Here is a 23032-nt window from a genome sequence, read left to right as displayed (position 1 = left end):
TAGAGAAACAGAACCAACAGGGAACACTTGCAAATATAAAATTTATGAAAGTGTCTCACATGACCGTAGGAATGCAGAGTCTAAAATCCAAAGGGCAGGCTGCGAAGCCGATGACTCCAATGGATAGCCTGGATGAACTTCACAGGAGAGGATCACCAGCCAGAGCAGGAATGCAACCTGTCTCCTCTGAGTCCTCCTTAAAAGGCTTCCCATGATTGCATTTAGAATCACTAATTGCAGAAGACACTCCCCTTTGGCTGATTACAAATGGAATCAGCTGTGGATGTAGCTGACGTGATCATGACCTAATCCTATGAAATGTCCTCATTGCAACAGACAGGCCAGCACTTGCCCAATCAGATGAACAGATACCACAACTTGGCCAAGTTAACACCTGTCCCTAACCATGACAGTCCACCCCTTGTCAACTTGGCACATATATATATATATATATATATATATATATATATATATATCACCTTAGACCATACTTAATTTCCAAATGAAAACAAGCACACATTTTTTCTTTTACCTGACAATACTCAACTGTCCTGCATATAACTGGAAACACATTAAATCTCTCCAGAATAGCGTGCAAATCCTTGGGCAACATTCATTCTTAAACTTGATATCTTACAACTTAAATAGTATAACACAAACAAAACAGCATTACAGTCCTCGTTTCTGTAACTGATCACGTGGTCGAAGTTCATATTTATCACTACCTTCTTCCACTACCCATTCCATGTTCCATTTCCCCTCAGCAAGCACTTCAGCTGGCCGTGGTTCTTTGCCTGGTGGGGTGACCCAAACCTTCATTCCTGAAGTCTCAGAGCCATTAGTGGTCCTGCCTGGATTGTGTTGTTGCAGTTTTCCATTGATTTTAATCACAGGGCATGGTAGTACTAATAGACGCCCCAGGGGATCTCCTATATTCCAAGAAAACTCTTCTTTACCTCCATTATGTAGTTGCAGTCCTACTTCCTGCTGATAGTCAGGGTCAATTACCCCAGACAATAATGTAATCCCCTTCTTGGTGTGTTGATCCAGAGGCATAAGTAGCCCAAAGTGGCCAGGTGGCAATCTTAACTTCCAGTTCAGTGGTATCACTGTTTTTTCTCCTGGAGAAAGCACACCCCATTTTGGAACTAAAACCTGTAGACCAGCAGAACTCAGGGTAGCAGGGACAGGAAGCAAAAATTTTCCTAGTGGATCACTAGGAGTAATAGTGAGTGGCACCATACCCATTTCCACCCCTTGGTTCCTGGACCCATGGATCCTGGCTATGGGAGAAACAGCACCATACAGTGGACGCTGATTCAGAGCATACACAGCTTCCTGGAGAACATTACCCCAGCCTTTCAAGTTTTTGCCACCTAGTTGGCACTGTAATTGAGTTTTCAAAAGGCCATTCCACCGTTCTATCAATCCAGCAGCTTCTGGATGATGGGGAACATGGTAAGACCAGAGAATTCCATGAGCATGTGCCCATTCTTGCACTTCATTTGCTGTGAAGTGTGTTCCTTGATCCGAAGCAATGCTATGTGGAATACCATGATGATGGATAAGGCATTCCGTAAGCCCACGGATAGTAGTTTTGGCAGAAGCATTGTGTGCAGGGAAAGCAAACCCATATCCAGAGTATGTGTCTATTCCAGTTAGAACAAATCGCTGCCCCTTCCATGAAGGGAGTGGTCCAATGTAATCAACCTGCCACCATGTAGCTGGCTGGTCACCTCGGGGAATGGTGCCATATCGAGGGCTGAGTGTGGGTCTCTTCTGCTGGCAGATTGGGCACTCAACAGTGGCTGTAGCCAGGTCAGCCTTGGTGAGTGGAAGTCCATGTTGCTGAGCCCATGCATAACCTCCATCCCTACCACCATGACCACTTTGTTCATGAGCCCATTGGGCAATAACAGGAGTTGCTGGGGAAAGAGGCTGACTGGTATCCATAGAACGGGTCATCTTATCCACTTGGCCTTTCCCACCATAATAGCCCTCACTGCACGAGTTAGAGAACCAACGTGGGGATTCTGCCAGTTGCTCAGTATGTCTATGCCAATTATACATTCCGGAACTGGGGAAATAACTACAGGATGGGTCCGGGGGCCCACTGGACCCACTGTGAGACGGATCTGAGCTAAAACTCCATTGATCACCTGGCCTCCATAAGCCCCCACTCTGACTGGTGGTCCAGAGTGACGTTTTGGGTCCCCTGGAATTAATGTCACTTCTGAACCAGTGTCTAATAATCCCCGAAATATCTGATCATTTCCTTTTCCCCAATGCACAGTTACCCTGGTAAAAGGCCGTCGGTCTCCTTGGGGAAGAGTTAGAGGAAGGTTAACAGTATAAATTTGTGGCAGTGTAACAGGTTTCTTCCCCATAGGGACCTGGCCTCCCCTTCATTCAAGGGGCTCAGGGTCTGTAAATTGTTTCAAGTCTGGAAATTGGTTAAGGGGCCATGACTCTGTGTTTTTGTAATTCAGGTTAGACTTCTGTTCCTTTGACCTAGAACTCTTTTGTTTATACAGCTCCAACAAGAATTTAGTAGGCTGCCCTTCTATTGTATTTCTAGGCACCCCATGATTTACTAGCCAATGCCACAAATCTCTGCGTGTCATATAATTTTGATGCCTCCTTTGAGTTTGTTGTCTATTATAATACCCACGTCTACCCTGTCTTTGGTGATTAAGTGCTGCCACCTGGCTTCTGCCAACTCGGGATCCTGTCATCCCCATTGTGTTTAAGGACTCCAGCTCAGTGACAGCAGTTCCTACAGTAATATCTGACCTACAAAGAAGTGCAACCACAGAGCTCTTGAGGGATGATGGTGCTAGTCTCACAAATTTATTTCTCACTGTTCTGGTAAAAGGTGCATCCTCTGGACATTCCTGGGGTGTAAGAGCAGGCTTTGCATGATAAATCCACTCTAACATCCCAATCTCTCTAAGCCTCTGGATCCCCTCATCTACATTATACCAGGGCAGTTCTGGCATTTCAACCTCAGGTAATGTTGGCCATCTTTTGATCCATGTTTTAACCAACCACCCAAACAAGCTGTTAACACCTTTTTTAACTGCTCTAGCTATAACATTGAATGCAGAATCTCTGCTTAGTGGGCCCATATCAATAAATTCAGCCTGATCCAGCCTTATATTCCTCCCACCATTATCCCACACTCTTAAAATCCATTGCCACACATATTCCCCTGATTTCTGTCTATATGAATTGGAAAACTCACACAGTTCTTTTGGAGTATAACGTATCTCCTCATGTGTGATACTTTGTACCTCACCTTTAGGGGCCTGTTGGGACTTTAGTCTAGTTATAGGTCTAGAAGAAATGAGGGGTGGTGGGGATGGGTCATGAAAAGAATTAGAAATATCTTCCAAGCCATTTGCTTCAGGGCTTTCATTTGCAGTTTCATCTGGTGAAACAGGATTAATAACTCTAGGGCTAATCCCTTCAGGAGGAGGTTGGGTGGCCAATTCCTCAAGGCAGGCTGGAGGTGAGGCGGCTATGTCCTCAGGGCAGACTATTACAGGGTTATCTAAAGAAGGCTCAGCATGGTCTAGGGTTTCAACCTCACCCCCAACATCATTATCAATCCACATGTCACCATCCCATTTTTCAGGGTCCCACTCCTTTCCAATCAATGCCCTCACTTTAACGGCAGACACCATGCAAGACTGAGATTTCAGTTTACGTTGTAAAGTTGCTACTTTAACAATAAGATTCTGAGTCTGATTTTCAGAGGTCTCAAGTCTACGGCTACAGGAAATAAAATTTTCCTTCAGGATACTCATAGAAACCTCTACATCTTTCAGACGGCACTTAAGCTTCTTGTTTGAAGCCTTAAGCCCATCCCTTTCACCCTTTAATGTAGACAGTGTATCTAACAACAACCAACCAACATCTCTATAACTCTTATTCCTACAAAACTCTGTAAAGGTGTCAAAAACATTATCCCCCAGAGTCTGGCTTCGTACAAGCGAAGCATTAGGAGAATCGAATGATGATATTTTGACTATCTCCTTTGCCAACTCAGTCCATGGATTGGGAGTGTCATTCTGATTACGGGAATCAGAGTCCTTAGTGTCTCTGAGCCCAGTCAGAGTAGAAAACCATTCATAAAAACCCATTTTTAAGATTCTGTTCCTTAAGAACCACTCCCGGTACCAAGATGTATTAGTTAGGGTTCTCTAGAGAAACAGAACCAACAGGGAACACTTGCAAATATAAAATTTATGAAAGTGTCTCACGTGACCGTAGGAACGCAGAGTCCAAAATCCAAAGGGCAGGCTGCGAAGCCGATGACTCCAATGGATAGCCTGGACGAACTTCACAGGAGAGGATCACCAGCCAAAGCAGGAATGCAACCTGTCTCCTCTGAGTCCTTCTTAAAAGGCTTCCCATGATTGCATTTAGCATCACTAATTGCAGAAGACACTCCCCTTTGGCTGATTACAAATGGAATCAGCTGTGGATGTAGCTGACGTGATCATGACCTAATCCTATGAAATGTCCTCATTGCAACAGACAGGCAAGCGCTTGCCCAATCAGATGAACAGGTACCACAACTTGGCCAAGTTGACACCTGTCCCTAACCATGACACCAGTAGATTCACAAAATACCCTTACAGTAATACTCAGGCCAGGACTTGCTTGGCCAAACAACTGGAGACTATAGCCAGAACTTAACCATCACAGTTGCCATTGCTAACTTTACTGACATTAACTCTTAGAAGTCTTTACAAAACCACGTGGGAGGTGATGCATCAACATCGCACTGTTTATGCAGTGAAACCAACTTATCCTTAGAGAAAGGAGGGAGGTCAGATACACGTTCCATGTTTCACTGGATTGTAGGGGTACTGCACATGCTCTTATTCCACTTTTTCCTTTACACTCAAATGCTTGAAACACTCTTAAATAGCCTGCCTTTTGCTTTATTGTGGAATTTGCTTTGTGATGACTTTTAAATTGAAAAATGTTTCCAAATTTGTGGGCGTGCTCTTCAAATAAACAAACAAAAATGACTTTTGATAACATTGCTCAAATACATAAAATGTCAATCTTTGACACCCTCCCAATATTTATTTTTTAAATTCAACCAATACTTAATTTAAAGAGCATCTTCTTTTATGCTATGCATGAAGGTAGATGAAGTGGATACAAGAATGGGTACAATGCTGAGAAGCTCACACTTCAGTGGAGAATAAATAAATGACATTTCTAGCATTTTATCAATAAGGAAAACTTTCATATAAATCATGCCATTTGAATCTCACAATAACCTTGTCAAATAGGGTAGCCATTAATTTATTTTTCTAGGTAGCCATTAATTTCATTCTCATTTTACAAGTGAGGTTTGGAAATGGCAGTTCAAGTTTCCAGAAATTTTAAAAGTATATGAAGATATTAGTAAATGTAAAATAAAACATGTCAATTCAATCTAACTTTTGGATTGAATATTTCTTTATAAATCCAATTACCTTCATCTTTTCATTCTTTCCTATGTACTAATGGTATTGATGACCAATGGAAATCACCCGGATTCAGCAGAAATGGGTGACTTCTTTATCTTGTCAATCATGAGGAATTCATTTAGTTGGACTTCAGAGCTCATTCCATCTCACAGCATTAGGGACTGTACCGGTATGAAGGGATTATGTCCTCTAGAAAAGCCATGTTTTAATCCTGATCCATTTTATGGAGGCAGTGGATTCTTTTAATCCTTATTCAGTACTGTAGCCTGTAGTTTGGAAAACTGATTAGATTATCTGCATGATGTACACACCTAACTCTGGGTATTAACATTTGATTAGAGGGAGATGTGACTCCACCCATTCCAGGTGAGCCTTGATGAGTTAACCAGAATCTTTTAAAAGAGGAAACATTTTAGAAAAAGCTTCAGAGCCATAAGAGCCATGAGAGCTCATGCAGCCATAGGCCTTTGGAGATTAAGAAGGAAAATACCCAGGGGGAGCTTCATGAAACAAGAAGCCTGGAGAGAAAGCTAGCAGACATCGCTATGTGCCTTTCCAATTGAGAGAGAAACCCTGAATGTTGTCAGCCTTCTTGAACCAAGGTATCTTTCCCTGGATGCCTTAGATTGGATATTTCTATAACCTTTCTTTAATTTGGACATTTTCACAGTCTTAGAACTGTAAACTTGTAACTTAATAAATTCCCCTTTTCAAAAGCCATTCTATTTTTGGTACACTGCATTCTGTCAGCTTGCAAACTAGAACAGGTACCATCTATGCACTGATGCCTCCAAAATTTGTATCACAAGCCTAGATATTTTCCATGAACTTCAGACTGGTATATCTGACTCTACTCAGAAATCTCATTTTTGTTATTGTCTGACATTTCAAACTTAGAAACACCCCAAACTAAATTCCTGATTTACTCCTAATTTACTACCTGGCCTCTTCCCTCATGCTTCGTTCAATAAAGGGCACCACCATTCACTCCACTGGAATCACTCTCAACTCTTTAATTCACACACATCCACATCCAGTCTATTAGCATTATGTGGTATGCATTTCTATGTGTGAAGGCGTCTAAACATGTTTCATAAATACTACTATATTCAAGAGCTCTATAAACTGTGTGGTGCTATATTGATGTAATGAACAAATTTATATTTACATTCAAAAATTCAAATCATGAAACTACAGGTTGTTTTGAGGATAATGAAGTCTTCATGTTTAAGTGATCTGAGAAGCTAAATTGTCAACAGATAATTTTGCATAGGTGCATAAAATTTAGATTAACATCTGGGTACCTTAAATCTGGTGCTATTGGCAAACGCATGTGGGACTAATACAATTATTATGGGTATACTGCATCTTGAAAATTACTTCCTAGACAAATCTGGGGCTTGTTATTCTTTTAAAGTAAAATTATGGTACCAAAGTATGTAAAAATGGCCTTACTCTTTTCATCATGTCATCAAAAAACACAATTATCAAAATAATTTCCTATAATGACTTTGAGAAAAGAGAAGGAGGATAGTGGTGAGTCATCTCCTTCAAAATTATTAGGAATGTTAACGAAATAAACTCCAGTTAGGAAATTTCAGGTGTACCTTTACTTAGAAGGAGAAAGAGATGATAGGTGACATTTATAGGAAAACATGGGTGGGAGGAATAAGTTACTAAAAAGGTAAGGTGTAGTCTTTTGTAAAAAAGGTGAAACTGTCTCTGAGGTATTACAAAAGAGGTAAAGGAAGAGAGGAGGGAAGGGAAGGGGACAGGAGGGGAGAGGAGGGTTGGGTAGAGGAGAGAGAGAGAATGAAAAAGAAGAGAGAGAGAAAGAGAATGCAAGAGGTGGAGAGAGAAGCCTAAAGATTGTAGCTGTTGGGCATGGATACTGAAAGACTGTCATAGGATATTTGCTAGGTTTTGTGCTTGCTTGTTTGTTTTTACATTGCTTTCAAATAATTTAAATGAACAAGAATGTACATGGAACCATGGAAAAACCATCGCCGAGCTACAGAGTGACTGAAGAAGAGTTAAGGAAGTTAGGGAACAAATGAAGCACAGCAAAGCACTAGTACGTGTTGATAGTTCGTATATTTTGGTGAAAAGCTTGGGATTTTTAGTTTTATCATAAAACATATAGAAATGTAACTTACACTTATATATACATATATATCATTTCATGTACTTCTGAAATATTTTCTACCACCTTTACCAAAATGCTCCAGTGCTTCCTTAGCCTGCCAGTTCTTTCCTAAAACTTAGTCATACTTTCAGATCCCCAGTAGCAGGATGACTTGCCTTTGTTGATAATGTACTAATCATAAAGCTTGAGTGATAAACAATCTCATGGCTAAGGTAAAAGCATCTACATTTCAACCAAATGAAAGCACACAAATTAAGAAGAGAATTCCATAGTCACAGCACAGCATTGAAGAAAAGAAACAAGTTTTTAAATTTAGATACAGATACATTAGGATTCTTTTAAATCAATGATTCTGAAATCAAATGTAGATGCTCATAGTTTACAACTGAACAAAATATGAATGAATACTGGGAAAAAGTTCTTTAGCTACATTTACTACATTTTTTTAAGTGTATGTAAGCTTTAAAACAAATTATGGAAACAAGTACCAGGAAGAATAGCTATAGGCAATATACTTTAACATATTTACTTTACAACTGAATTTCCCTGTGAAATGTAATTACAGGCTGGTTCTATGTGTTGGTCTGGAACTAGATGTGGCAAATGGCTAAACTCTGTTCTGAAAGACAACTTATACTGTCCAGCAAATGTCAATGATGTGGAACATCTGGAATTCCTCCAGAAATAAACTGTGGCATGCAAAAGCACCAAGACAGAATTAAACATCTACTAAATTGACTTTTTTAGTTCAGTTCAGCTTCACTAATGAGGAGATATCACCCACAAAGTTTCTCTTTTGACTCTCCAATTCTCTTTGACTTTCCAATAGGAATGAATAGGACTAGTAAGTCATATCTGGGAAAAGCAACAATTTAAAATATTAAAACAACAACAAAACCCCCTCCCTCCAGTTTTTATTTTAAATTTACCTTCAAAGTATTCCAGCATAAATGTAGTTAATGTAATCCACAATCTCTTAGGAAATAATTTTGACTAAAGTTTTAAATAACCCTTAAACTGAGCAAATACATTTACTATTTTATTTACCCATGACCTAAATTTGTAAAAGCAAAAGTCAAATGAAGAAACAGATATATGTAGATGTGGTTGCTCAATTTGTTAGTAAAAATTAAAATATGTTTCTGTTTCCTCTGTGTTATATCACAGTAAGTGTCTATGATAAAACAGTTATAATAACAATAAGGCAAGCTCTCAGATTTTGTCTCTAAAAAAGTCATCCATCTGATATTATCAACTAGGATAAAGAAGCAAGGTTTGAAGCTGTTTAAGCATGTTCTTAAATCTAATCCATTCCTTTGGGTGTGAACCCATTTAAGTAGGAGCTTTTGATGAGGCTACTTCAGTTAAGGTGTGGCCCACCTAAATCAGGATGGGTCTTATTCCTATTACAGGAATCATACATAAGAGTATGAAATTCAGACAAAGAGGAAGCCACAGAGGGAACAGCCAGGAGCTGAACATCAATGGAACCCAGAAGAAACAGGGGAGGCCAAGAGATGCCACTGTGTTCCTTGCCTTGTGATTAGCTAAGGACCAAGGATCACTGACAGCCAGTCCCCGGGACACCACAGTCTTTTGGGAGAAAGTGTTGCCATCATGATATCTTCATTTGGACTTTTTTTCGTAACTTTAAAACTGTGAGCACATAAAGTCCCATTCAGTTGAATCATTGTAAGGTATTTGCTTGAGCAGCCCAGGAACCAAAAACAGGCTGAGTGGCAGAACAATTTCACAGCCCTTTCTTCCAGAAACAAAATGTTTTACTCTTCTTACATTTAGAGTTTTATATTAAATACTCAAGACTTTGAAAGTGGGTCTGTAAAATGCCAAGGCTGATATTTATATCATATTAAATGCTGTTGTGTCCACATTTAAATGGAAAAAACATTAGATCAAAGAACATCCCTTATCAGTGGCTTTTATCCTCTTCCAAAGCAACACTGTCCTTCCCCTTCCTCAAGAAAAACGTCCCTATTTTCATTTGCTGTGTTTCTCCACTTAGTGTGTGACATTTATGTACATGTCTGTTGTTGAACAGAAAACATGTAATCTCAGAAACTATATTTAAGTAAGTTATGCATAAAGGGCATTATCAAATTTGTTAAAACGATCTTGTTGGATTCTCACTACACTGTGAGGTCCTTGATGTCTTGTTTTAATTGTTGTTGTACCCCTGGTAATTATTACAGAACTTGCCGCATGGTAGTAGGTGTACCATAAAATATCTGCTGCTGTAAAATGAAGATATATTTCACCCATGTCCAGGGTAAACTAAACACCGCCTTTCTGCTGTTTATAAGTGTAACTATAGGGAAAAGAAAGAACTTTCCAAAACTAGAAAAAAATGTACATTCTTGGGAAAGTTACTTCTACGCATATAATTTTTAGCAATGAAATAAAGGATCCTTTTGAACTATTTCAGGAATCAAATGATATAAAGTGCAGTAAAATACTGTATAAACTATGAGGGAATATGAAAGTGTTTGTGTTTTTATTGCTGACTTACCTCTGTTGGGCCCTGGGCACAATTTAACTCATAACTTGCTGGGTTGTAAATGGTAAATGCTGGCTGCTACGCCTACCTTGGAGAGCCCAATACAGAATTTCCACGTAAACCAAAACGAAACTAAACTAAACTAAAAACCCTTGTTAACTGTTTACAACCATTGTTTTTCAAAATCCATTGGAAATTATTTTTCTAGTTGACTGCCTATTAGGATTTTATGGAATAGCTGAGTTCTGAGTTCTGTGACAGAGGTCATTCGGTAAACGTGGCTCCAGGTCATGCTGACAACACTTGGAATTATGGTGGATCATGGCAGGGCCTATCATACCCAAGTCCCTTTAAAGAAAAATGTCCTGCTCAAAGACCCTGCCATGTGATCAGACCTTCCCCAACCAAGGTGGAAATATGATGCATAAGCAGCCTATTCCTGGCCTTTCAATGCTACTGAGATAACTTGACATGAAAGTCTTAGCTCTGCTCAGAAACTGCATCAGCTCAGTCAATCAGATGTTCACCTCTGGGACTGGAATTTGAAAACATGAGTTAAATTAGGCAGCATCGAGGAGGAGCTGAAGTTGAAATGACAATACTAACAAATGTCAACCATGTACATTTATTGAACATTTATACCATGTTCTAGTTTGCTAATTGCCGGAATGCAACATACCAGAAATGGATTGGCTTTTAATAAAAGGGAATTTATTTTGTTAGTTCTTCAGAGGAAAGGCAGCTAACTTTCCACTGAGGTTCTTTCTTACGTGGGAAGGCACAGGATGGTCTGCTGGCCTTCTCTCCAGGCCTTTGGGTTCCAATCAACTTTCCCCGGGGTGATTCCTCTCTGCATCTCCAAAGGCCTGGGCTGAGCTGCGAGTGCTGAGATGAGGAATGCCGAGCTGCTTTGGCTGTGCTACATTGCGATCTCTCATTTAAGCAGCAGCCAATTAAGTCAAACGTCATTCATTGCAGCAGGCACGCCTCCTAGCCAACTGCAGACGTAATCAGCAACAGATGAGGTTCACATACTATTGGCTCATGTCCACAGTAACAAAACTAGGTGCCTTCACCTTGCCAAGTTGACAACTGAATCTAACTACCACACACCATATGAGGTATGGTGCTAAACATCTGACATGCACTGTCTTATTTAAACAATACAACAATGTTGTGAGGTAGGTGCTATTATCACTCAATCTGATAGACACGAAACCTGAGGAACAGAGAGATTAAGTAACTCGCCCAAAATTCCATAGCTTGTCAATGGCATTGAACTGTAGATCTGTCTGAATGTAAAGCCCACATTACTAACCACTACTCTATCCTCTCCTGCCAATATGGTCACAGGTGAGGTCTAGATAGCAATGAATGAACTGAGATTATGGGTAAGCAGAAATTATGAGTAAGTAGAAACAATGGGTAAAAGAAGTATAAAGTATGACAAAATAAATTGATGCTGGCCAGAAAAGCAAGTGGATGTACAGAGGGAAGTGACTATTCTGTGCTGCAATTATGGTAGAGCAAAGGAATGAGATTCCATGTCCCTTGTTTCTGAGTACATCAGATAATAAAAATGTTTACCAAGGGCTTACTATGTACTTGGCCCTGCACTAAGAATTTCTCATGGATTAATTATTCTTCAACACACATCTATGAGGAAGGTTCTATTCTTATAAATCCCATTTTGGAGATGCAGAGGCTTGAAATTTCATAATTTACTAAATCCACATCACACTGATGCTACATGAATCACATAACCTGCCCAAAAGCCCACTACAGGGCTTTTGAGATAATACTTCTGACTCTGAATAACTTCAGCAGCAGTCCTTTTCAGTTCTTGAAACCTGAAACGACAAGGCAGGTTCACTGACAGAAGAGAACCTGGAACATGGTCAAACTCCTTCCAGAAGAGAAGTGACCACTTGCATCACCTTAAGATTTACATGTTGGGGAAATGAGAGTTTTTGGTTTTAGCAACACCAAGACTTTAAATGGCTTTTTAATAAGAAAAATTGGGGAGAAGGAGGGGTTTATTTTCCTCTCGCAGAAGTTACTTTCTTCAGCTCAAATGAGCTAAGACAACATGTTCGAGTGAAAGCCTTGATCCTTTTTCTCTGGAATATTGTCTTTGAGTCAAGCAATGATTTCAGTTCTAAGTAATTTGTACACTTTCTAAAGAATGTATGATGGGCTATGTAATAAATTGAATTTTTTTTTGTTGATGTGTTTTATAAACCTATCCTGAAATTCCTTTTAAGGATTAAAAGCTTGCTTTACAGATTGCCACAAACATTGTGGACCAGGTTTTCAATAATATGTACTTTCCAAAGGTCTTCAAAACTTCAGAGAGAGGAGTAGTGATTTTACGTTTGATGGCAAAAATAGTTACTTCCATGTTATTTCTTTTCAGCAATGCTTGCATAAGTTGATCACCATCTGGCAACTGAACATATGATTTAAAATATAGCTGGTACACTTGTGAGACTGAAAGTATGTGCTATTGTTATGCCAAAAAAACAGTGAAAATCAGATTGACATGTGTTTACTTGGACAGAAGCACACCTCAGCAATATTCTACTTCAGCTGGATGCAGAGACCCTACCTTTAATTCGAATAACCATCTGTTGACAACTTTTCATTAGTTTTCCAACATCAAGATACTTTTCGAATTTTGCATTTTACGAACACATATTCATTTTAGTTAGTTTTTATTTAGCTTTATTCTTTTTAATTAGCTTTTAGTTGCCCTTGGGAGTAATTAGCTCTTCTTATTTTTTATTTCTTTTTCCCTATTTCTATGAAATGAACCTTTTGAAAATAAATGTCCCACATCCTCATTTCAGAAAAGCACATTTTCCAGGACCTGGCCTTATGCAATATTATGCAATACCTGCCCATGCATATGTCCTCAACCAACACTCTTAAAAGAACAAAGAATAGTACGTATAACTGTTTATGAAATTTAATATAATTTAAGCGTTAGGATATATTACCTAATATTTTCAAGGATTTAAAAATTCTGTAAATGAAAATAAAAATAGAGCAGAAGTAATAACAATATCATGAAAGTAGGGTTCTGGTAAGTTGAGATCACCATTATATTTCTCTGAATAATGAAACCGACATACACCGGAAATCATATATTTAAAAATTTGATTAAGCAGATCCAACACTTTTATCTGGAGTTGATGCTCTATGCTCATTACACCTGAAGAGAAAGTTACTTTTGAGAACATAAGCACTTCTTACAAGGTGCCTGGGTTTCTGCAAAGGCTCTCTCGAAACCACGGCCCAACAGAAAAGAGGGTGAGCTGCAGGTGCAACTGATTCATAATACGCAATTTCTGAAGTTTCTAGAGTATTAGTCATATAGGGCTCTAATGATCAGATGAAATTATCAATTCACATGGGACTTTAATGAACGGTCGTAAGGAGGCTAAATAGCTTTATGAGGATTATGTAGAAAGTCAGCTCTCAAGGTGCAAACTGCTCCTGAGGACTGAGTTAGAGATTCACTGCAGTGCTTCGACTCTCCCATGCCGCTCACACAGCACTGGATTCACTGAAACTTGGATTTATCGGTAACAGAAGCGGGAAGTTTCAATTAGTTTCACAGAGGAAACTAAAGTTGGAAGACAGAATAATGGCAGAGCTGGGAATAGAACCGTAACCATCAAACTCATCATGATGACTGCCCTTTCCAGTCTACCACGTAAACTGAACTTTGGCAGCTCTAAACTCAAGATATTTCAGTTTAAATTCCTCAGAATCTGGCAGACATAAGGTTTGTGAAAAGAGGCAGTATATTACAAATTTTCGTAAAATGAACATAATTTAGAAGGTATGATAGCTTAAAAAAAGGAAGAAAGCAAAAGAATATAATGATAAAGCAGTGCTTTGTGGTAGAAACACAGGGAGAAATTAAGGAAGTCTCACAGACAGAACATAATGCAGGTTGTAGTGCCCTTGGTGTCATCTTAATTTCAATTTGTCGGTTGTTCATTTTCCTTAGAGCAGAGGTTTGAACACGTTTCAAATTTCGAAACAAGGTATTTAATGTAGTAAAAGGTGGCATTGCTTGCTTCGGGTAAATTTGAGGTATTGAGGTCAGGCAGTTTATTTGGATGATGCAGCGTTTGTGACATGGATCAATGCAAAGAAAATTGGACACTGAATTTTAAACTAAACAAGCAAAACAAAGCATTAATAATAAAAAAGTATTACATTGTCCATCGTACTGCGGGGCTCAAAAAAAAATATGAGAATTTCTCTCAGTGAAGTTGAAACTGCCAGGGAATAGGTATTAACTAGTGTTTCCTCACAGGCACAGAATGTCGATCATCTATTTAAAAAATTCCTCTAAATTTAGACTTTTGTATGTGGAGAGCAATCATGCATTGAGAGTCTTATTAATTAATCAGAAAAGAAACACTAAGATTCCTAAAAAAACTTTTAGTTGTGCAATCAGGGAACATTTTGTCACTTCTTACTTTTTCCTCTAGTCCTGAAGAGGGTAGAAATGCCTCTTAGTCTCAGCAGATGAGCTGAATATTCTTCAGTCAGATGGCTGTGAAGCTGAGATACTTTCCTTTCCTCACAAATTCAAATTAGGTGCTGAGCTTCTCTGCGGTGCTTTTTAGTCTCTAATGGTAATGTATGAGGTCCTTCTACTTGGAGCAGTAACAACAAGTATGGATTATTGATGCCCACACTCTCAGACTCATAAATCATATTCCCAGGCTGCTCATACTTCACTGCATAGCCTGAATTGAGGTGACCGAGTTTATTTGCAGTTATTTTTACATTTCTTCCAAAAATTTCAAGTTCTTTCTAGTGTTACTTTGTTGGATGAAACCATATAAGCCATGTTTAGCAAAGAATTTGAAAGAACGGTACTCAATTTGTCTTGAGGAGAATTCAATTATTTAGGCAAATACATAGATGATTTTTTACTTAGTAAAAGCTAGTAAAGTCACAGCATTTCTTAATTGAAAAAATGTATGTACTAAATGCAACTGGTTGTCCTGGTTTGGATTGTGGAATGGAATTTCCATCCATGGAAAAACTGGTAAAATCTAAATAGAGTCTGTAATGTAGCACCAATGTTAATTTCTCAGTTTTTTAAAATCAAATGTGCTGTGATCGTGACAATAAGCACATGTTTTCTTTTCATTGGTGAGTACAGGTTTGGTTTTCTTTTTTTGTAATAAACTTTTATTTTGGAATAATTTTTGTTTTAAAGACAAGTTGCAGCTATAATAATGGAGAATTCCTGTATACACTTTACCCAGTTTCCCCTAACGAGATCATCTCAGATGATCACAGCACATTGGTTGCCTTTTTATTTACTTTTAATATGGCAGAAAGTCAGTCAACATCATATAAAACTTGTATCCTATTTTCTTATATAACTGAAAGCTACTAGGTTTTGTTATTTGATTCTAGTTGTGATTTTCAGAGTCACAAAAAGTAAAATCACTTTAACTGCTAAACTTCTAGGCAGAGACCCCACACTGTATTTGATCAGTTTTGGAAGAGTGGCGTGGGTAGAATTGGTACATAAAATTGAAGAATTATAACATTCAGCATTACATATATATTATGAGCTCTACTAAAGTTGGACATTCATTTATTTTAATAAAACTTTGAAAGATATGGGGGAAAGAGTAGCTTTTAAATTTCCAGTGTTTGGTCATTAAATTAGAAATACCTGAAAGGGAAGGTACTTTTGTTAGCTTTTTAGTCATATCGTTGATTACTAAGACATAGAGCTTTCTGCACTCGCACCTCATGACCAAGCTGATATTCTAAGCAGGAAAAAAACTTCATAATATAGTAACAGGTACTTGAATTGAGAGAAAGAAATGAATTAATTTACCAATTTGGTGTAAAAAACAGCCAGTTAAATCACAAACCGAATAACTTCCAGACAGTTAGGTAAAGAGGAGAATGGCAGGCAGAGCATGTCTGTCATGACCTCTCAAAAACATCAGATTTAATTATTGCTCCTCTAATATAAATCACTTCATCAACAAACTGCCCCCCGCTCCCCTTCCCCATTGAAGTTCAAAGTTGCCCTTACCGGAGGGGTGTTGAAAATGTAGAAGGATGAGCCTTTCAGTGCCAGGAACTTGTATCTGAAGGTTTGAGAGGGGTCAGTTCCTTGGAGTCTCTCATTTACCCACCCCATATGTACAACCTGCAGAGGGAAACCTCTGAAAATTAAAAACCAAGCCTTAATAAGAGCATATTGTCACAGGAGCAGAAAGAGCAAACATTAAACAAGTTGTCCTCTATTTCAGCACACACAAAATCAGTAGAAGGGAGAAACCTGAAGAAATCTCTAGCTCGATTTCTGAATTACCAACCAAAGTGTACATGATACGAATGTTTAATATCTTGACCTGAACATTCAAAGTTCTGTATTGGGTCAGATTCTATATACGAGCATCTATATAATCTTAGCTTTGATCAATAATGGACTTCTCTGCTGCTTCAGAGTTGTGTGTTTCATGAATTTTTAAAGAACACGATATCGAATCACATTCTGTGAAGGACTAGAATTTCACAGCTTTTTGTAAACTTATAAAAACAGTTAAATAGATATTCTGTATCTCTAGTAAACATAGAAGCTGCCATAGGTAGAAAAATTTAAGTCTTTCTTTTTCAGTTCAAATCCCTAAACACAGTGAAAATAATACAAAAATATTAGATTCGTACAAATGACTTTGAATATTTATTCTTGGAACAAAAATGCAAATTATATAAATCAGAATATGATTCCAAAACTTAATGGAAGTGGTAATGCAATTTAAGAATTCAGCCCATAAATTCAAATTATTAAGCAAAAATTTGTCTTATCTAATATTTTATTTTGAAACATTTGACATAGTAAGTGATAAGAGTAATTTCATTTTTTTATTTTCTCCTTTTGCCATGTTAAGGAAACCAGTTAAAAAACATAATCATATGCAGTAAATATTTAAAGAAGCTTGAAAATTAAAAAGATAAAATAAATTCTTCATAGACAATCCTATTTATTATAGACAATTCACATTATGAAGTGAAGCTTTCTTAGAACTGTTTCACAGTGGGGGCCCCCCATGGCTTAGGCATCCTTGAAGTCTGAGAAATCAGTACTTATCTCATGTGTGCTCAAAAGACATTGTCTGAGTGAATGAAATACCAACTAGAATGATTCAAGGTACTTAATTTCTTGCTTCAATTTTCTTTTTTACTTGACAAACCACTGCCAGTTTTCCCTCTTAGACCTGGCCGAAATACTTCTGAGAAGGTCAGTGACAGGCTGGTTTAAACCTCAAGACATCAGACGAACCTTTTTTATAAAAATCAGATTTCCACATATGGTATCTCTAGTGATGGAAAATAAAAAATTAAGAAATGCTGTAGTAAGGGGAATTGCAGTCATAGCAAAATGGTCAATATTACTATGGTTTTGAGGGTTGAATACAAAGAATTAAAAACATTCTATATTTTAACTTTTTCTGATCTGGCTATACTTCGTATTATAAAGCTTTTGAAAGTAACCCAGAGATTTCACTGGTTCTTGAACTTTTAAGTTCTTTTTGGGTTTAACTATAGTCAGCCCCATGATGACACAGGATCCATATTAATGTAATAGTGCTGCTGTTATAATACAAGACATTTTTTATTTTGCATGCAATCTTGGGACACATTTGATTTTGCTGAGCCTCAATTTTTTTTCATCATCAGATGGGACTAGAATGATCTCCCTCATTTGATTATTGTGAGAATTTAATACTATACCATAGGAAAATGCTTCGCCACGTGCTGGTAGGTAGGAGGCAAGTAGTATATTATTCAGATGGCATTGCTACGCTGCAAAACCGTTAATACAGAATCAACTTTTTGAACGTCCTGTGGATTTGACACTAAATACACAGATTATTACAAATATATAATTGAGTTGTCTTCCTTTTTATCTGGTTTTGTCATAGGTAAACATATTTATTGGTTATAGTGCCAACATTAACATTGCTACAAATCATAAGGTGTGCCCATCTTCCATTGCTGAAATTCCTTTCATTTTCCTATTTAATTTAACGGAGGCTTGATGTTTCTAAAATTAACATGAACTCAATGGGCCAATATTTAATTCGCAACTCATTACTGCACGAGTGTAATGACATGTATAGTTTATTTAAGATAGGATTAATTTTAAGCACAGTTACTAAAACAACGAATTGCAAATATAGTGACTTTTATATAACAAGGAAAACAATATTGGGCCAGGGGTTTTTTCAAATAAATGCCTCTGTTTTATGAAGACTGGGCATAATGGCATTAAATAAGTTGTAATTAAATAAATAAGTTAGTTTACAATGATTTTGCTAAACCTGGTTAAGTGGTACTAAATATCTGCTGAAGTTTTCTAAACCAAATCATGATTGTGACTTGGGATCTAAAACTACACAGTTTGTAGCCTGGATTTTTTTTTTTTTCTCTCATTGCAAGGTTCTAAAAGCTAAGGAGTTGCATTATAGTGCTAGAACTATACTCAGTGGATTTCTCTGTTTTCTGTCGGGGTGCCATATTAGTTGAAGGGTTTGCATCCCTGGGACAACACTCAAAGCAGGCAACAGGCACTCCTGCTTCAGTGACAAGAACTCTGGGCACAAGTCCAAAGTCCTTCTGAGTTTCTGTCTCCTCACTGCTCATGGTGTGATGCTGGCAATGTGCCTAACCTCTATGTTTTAATGTCCTTACCTATAAAATGGGAGTAACGCAACCTACTGCACAAATCTATTTTGAGGAATAAACAAATTAACGCATATGATAACACACTGCATAACGTAAAATGCTGTATAAATATTAAGTTCTATTAACCTCTTTAAGTAGGATAATAGTGTCTTTTCTCTCTGCTTTTGTAGCCCTTTCCACTGGATCCTTTCTTAAAACATTAGTTCTGTGAGGGCAAGTGCAATGTCTTTTTTTCCTGTAGTCTCTATAATGCCGGCAGATAGTATATGTTCCCTACTTCTTGAAAGAAAAAGTGAGTAAATCTTCATCTGTTCAACAGCTACAGCTTGATGTGCAGTTATATAGTATAGACAACCAGGAAGACATGTTCATTGTATTTATTGGGATGGCTTAGGGAAGGGCTTTGTTTTATTGATAACCATCAAAGAGTGGGACCAGAATTTCTAGAAAATACAGGAAATCAATTAAATCCTAAATTATACCGTAAACTTTAAAGAGTCAGCAGCAAGCACAAATATATGCTTTGATACTATGTCAGGAATGTACTGCAGCGGGATTCTTACACTATCCTTTCCATACTAGCAAGTTGATAAGAGAGGAGGAGGTACAGAAAACACACACATTCTAGATATACAATAAATGATGGAATAAAAAAATTCTCCAGCAGGTCTCCGGCAACATGGTTTGAAGAGTCCTGTAAAATGTTTAAAACAAATGTTTCCTCCTGTGAGATATTCTATTGGTCAAAGCCTTTGTCTCTGTGTCCAAATTAGATTCAGAAAGGGGATTTAAAGCAATTATTTTGTCTAAAGGGAAGGAAAAAATATTCTGTCGTTTTCCTTTCTTTGAAAACTATATATTCAAATTCTTCCACGTTTCCCTCATTTCCTTCTTTTCGTGAAATTCTCAATGAGTTTTATAAGAGATGATTAGGTAAATTAGGACCTAACATAGAGGAACTTAATTTTAGACAGGGCTGTATATATTCACAGATATATGAAGACAGTTAGATAGATGATAGATAATAGAGAGAACAGATAAGGTTTACATTATATACAGATAAAGGTAAAGTAGATTAGAAGGTAGAAAGTGTAAATTCTTGTCTGAAATGGAGAAGCAGTGATTCTTTGACAAACATAATAGAAACAAGTGAAGAGAATTTAGTTAAGCTATTAAATGACTGTATATTTTCAACTAATATGCTAGCTACTCTGCTTCACTGAAGCCACAGCTATTGGGTGGGGAACACAAGGACCAAAACTGTCCAAGGCAGTAAATTGACAATATTGTTTTCCTCTTTCTCCTTTCATTCTGTTCTCTGTGTTCTTTAGAGCTGGTAAAATCTCTCTCTCTCCCTGTCATTTCTCCCCTTTCCCAATCTAGTTAACACAGTACTTAGCAAATAGTTCAACAGGAATTATGTATTGAGGAGAGAATGAAGAGCTATTTTTCTGGTCAGAATGACAATAATACAGGTTGTTAATATTTGAAAATTCTATGAGTTGGATATGAACATCATTAAATTTCATATATAATTTAATTCTGCTAAGTTTAATTAGGAAAGAAGTAAGTAATAGCTTTGCTATTATTAGAAACATTGGCTGCTTTATGAATCTGTTTTAGGTATATGCAGTTCATAAATCATATTAAGGGAAGCTAATTTTATCTTTTACATTATGGATTTTTTAATGGCTTATTACATGTTCCGAGAAATGTATATTATACTTTTATGAACATCTACCTGATTGTAACACCATAATTAAATTAAGAGGCTATAAACCATTATAATGAAGAGGTGTATTTTCATTTATCTTTCCTGATGCCATTTCTATGGCATGAATTAGTCAAGATAATTAGTTAAGCATCCATCAGGTATCACCACAGCTGGCTTGTTTCTTTATACAGAAAAAAAAGGCCAGAATTACTTGTCTATTTAGGTTTCATTTGAATTTGGGCAGAAATTCATCTATATCTCTCTGCTTTCCATTGCATTTCCTTTAATTCAGGTTGTTTGAGAAGAAATTTGTTTTGGAAATTCAGAAAACCACTTGCTCATTTAATAGGGTGAACAGTTTGCCTGAGACAATTCTAATTCATGCCTGTTGTCTTAGTGTCTCTGTTAGGTAGTCTTTGCCCCAGACAAAATGTCCTAGTTTGTTCTTGGTGCCTGCCCATGTAAAAAAAAAATGCCCTAGTTTGAATGATAAATTAAATGGTAGTTTTACGAATCTACCAAGCTACCTATGACTTTCGTATAATCCTAATTCTGTTTTCTTCTGCTTTTATTTGCCAATTTCAGTGGTTATGAAACATCTTTTTTTCCATATTTATTCAAATACTGTTATTATATGCTACATGCCAAACCAAGAATTAACTGTTCAGAATGAGAAAAACATATGTTGTCTTGTTTCTAAAGGGTCTAGAATTAACTTTTTAAGGTCTACTTTCCCAAATCAATTCAATGCTCCTTAAACACTGACCATTTGTTATGTACAAAAAGCACAATGTCAGATGCCAGAGAGAATGCTGAATGCCTAAGATGGTCCTTGACTTCAAAGAGTTTTTCTCGATTTCTGTTAAAAATTTTAAGAAATTAAAAATTAGGTATGGGCTGTAATTTAACAAATTAACACAGGTGGGCTTACTGTAGTATAGATTAGAGGCTGGAAATTGAATTAAGGGCAAAGGTCCTTCATTATACTTATTAGTAAGATCACTTTCACACAGTTAGTGTGTCTGTGTGTGGTGTGTGTGTACCTCAACTACTGATCATATCCATTTCAATACAGACAACTGTAAAGTTGTCTCAGTCTCCAAGCAATGCTGTCCATTATAGCGGAGCCCTGAGTGCCTTGGCCACACTTGATAAAGGAAACTGCTGTGAATTAGGTAAGTTCAAGTCCTGTTAACTAGAATTTCTCTGACAGAGGAAGACTCCCTGATTTATTTATTTCATCAGTCTCCAAACTCTTTTGTTTCTCCTATCAGTACATGTTTTTTTGAGCATGCTTTCCTGTTACATATATTATATACTTACAAGTGAAACATATATGCTATTGTCAATTGGTATATCAAAGACTATTAAATTTATATCTAATTGTTGATAAAATATAAGTATAAATAGAAGGTTTTACGTTTTCTACTTGCATTCCAATATTTTCTTGAGTCCCTGTGACTGGTTTAGGTTACTTCGTACTGCCACAAAAGAGGCTGTATTCAACATAAAAGTCAGGGTTTATTTTTTAGCCCCAAACATGAAAACACTAAAACCACACCAAATTGCCCGGCTCTTCATCTTTCCTGACAAAGCTGAAACTTCTTTCCCTCTTTTTTATTATCCAAAGCAAACCTGCCTGATCTAAACAATGCCATCTTGTAACAGAGATACTTGTTTATGTAAGGGGTATGAAATGACTCCAGTTCAATCCCCCAAAACTCATTTTTGTGACCTCTGAAATTTGAGTCTGTCCAAATAATATATTAACCATTCATCTAGATTTCTCCAACACTGAGCTCTGTGGCATAGAGTAACCTTTGGAAGTACAATACTTAGCCTACATTTTCTCAGCTTCCCAGAAAAGTTCTTTTATTTGAGATACACACTTCTGCTATACCCTTTCCCTTTTTAGATAGATGATAAAAAAAGAACTATCCATTTGATAGGTTTTTGTACCTTGTGTAAGACCACAGTTAACACTAGGCCCACCATGATAACCTGTACAGGAATAATGAGGTCAATTCCTACCAGTTAGTAACAGAGCTACTTTTTATTTATGAAACTAAATTTTCTATTTTCTCCCAACAAAAATGAAATCTATGTCCATTTATCTATATCTATCTATCTATCTATCCACCCATCTAATCCAATCTAATTTATCTATGCATATGCATATCTATCTTTTTTTAGTTCCAGGAACGTTTAAAGTCAAATTCAATATCCAACCTTACTAATCTGTTCTTCTCCTTTGAAAAGCAGCAAAACATCACAATTGCAAGTCTGTGGCACTTTACACCTCTGAAGTCCTTTCACATTCCTTATCACACTTGGACCTCACAGACTTGGAACAAGATTGGGCAGCATTTGCAAAAGGATTTCCACTTGCTCTTGTGGGGCTTTGGGTAGCTACTTAA

At 37.2% G+C, this 23032-nt stretch overlaps 1 protein-coding gene across 16 annotated transcripts in view; it reads right to left on the bottom strand.

Moving 5' to 3' along the window:
* SNTG2 (syntrophin gamma 2) overlaps window positions 1-23032 on the bottom strand; it is a 484887-nt gene that overhangs the window by 122239 nt on the left and 339616 nt on the right. For 14 of the 16 annotated variants that reach the window (XM_077153049.1, XM_077153052.1, XM_077153057.1 and 11 more), the window contains one exon: window positions 16242-16358. The exons of the other annotated variants lie outside the window; for them this stretch is intronic. In XM_077153049.1, coding sequence (XP_077009164.1) covers window positions 16242-16358 — 117 coding nt within the window. The remainder of the gene's footprint in view (window positions 1-16241; window positions 16359-23032) is intronic. 16 annotated transcript variants of the gene reach the window in all.

Source organism: Tamandua tetradactyla, chromosome 3 (assembly GCF_023851605.1).
Source record: "Tamandua tetradactyla isolate mTamTet1 chromosome 3, mTamTet1.pri, whole genome shotgun sequence".
Lineage (NCBI taxonomy): Eukaryota > Metazoa > Chordata > Mammalia > Pilosa > Myrmecophagidae > Tamandua > Tamandua tetradactyla.
This window is presented reverse-complemented; position numbering and strand designations above follow the sequence as displayed.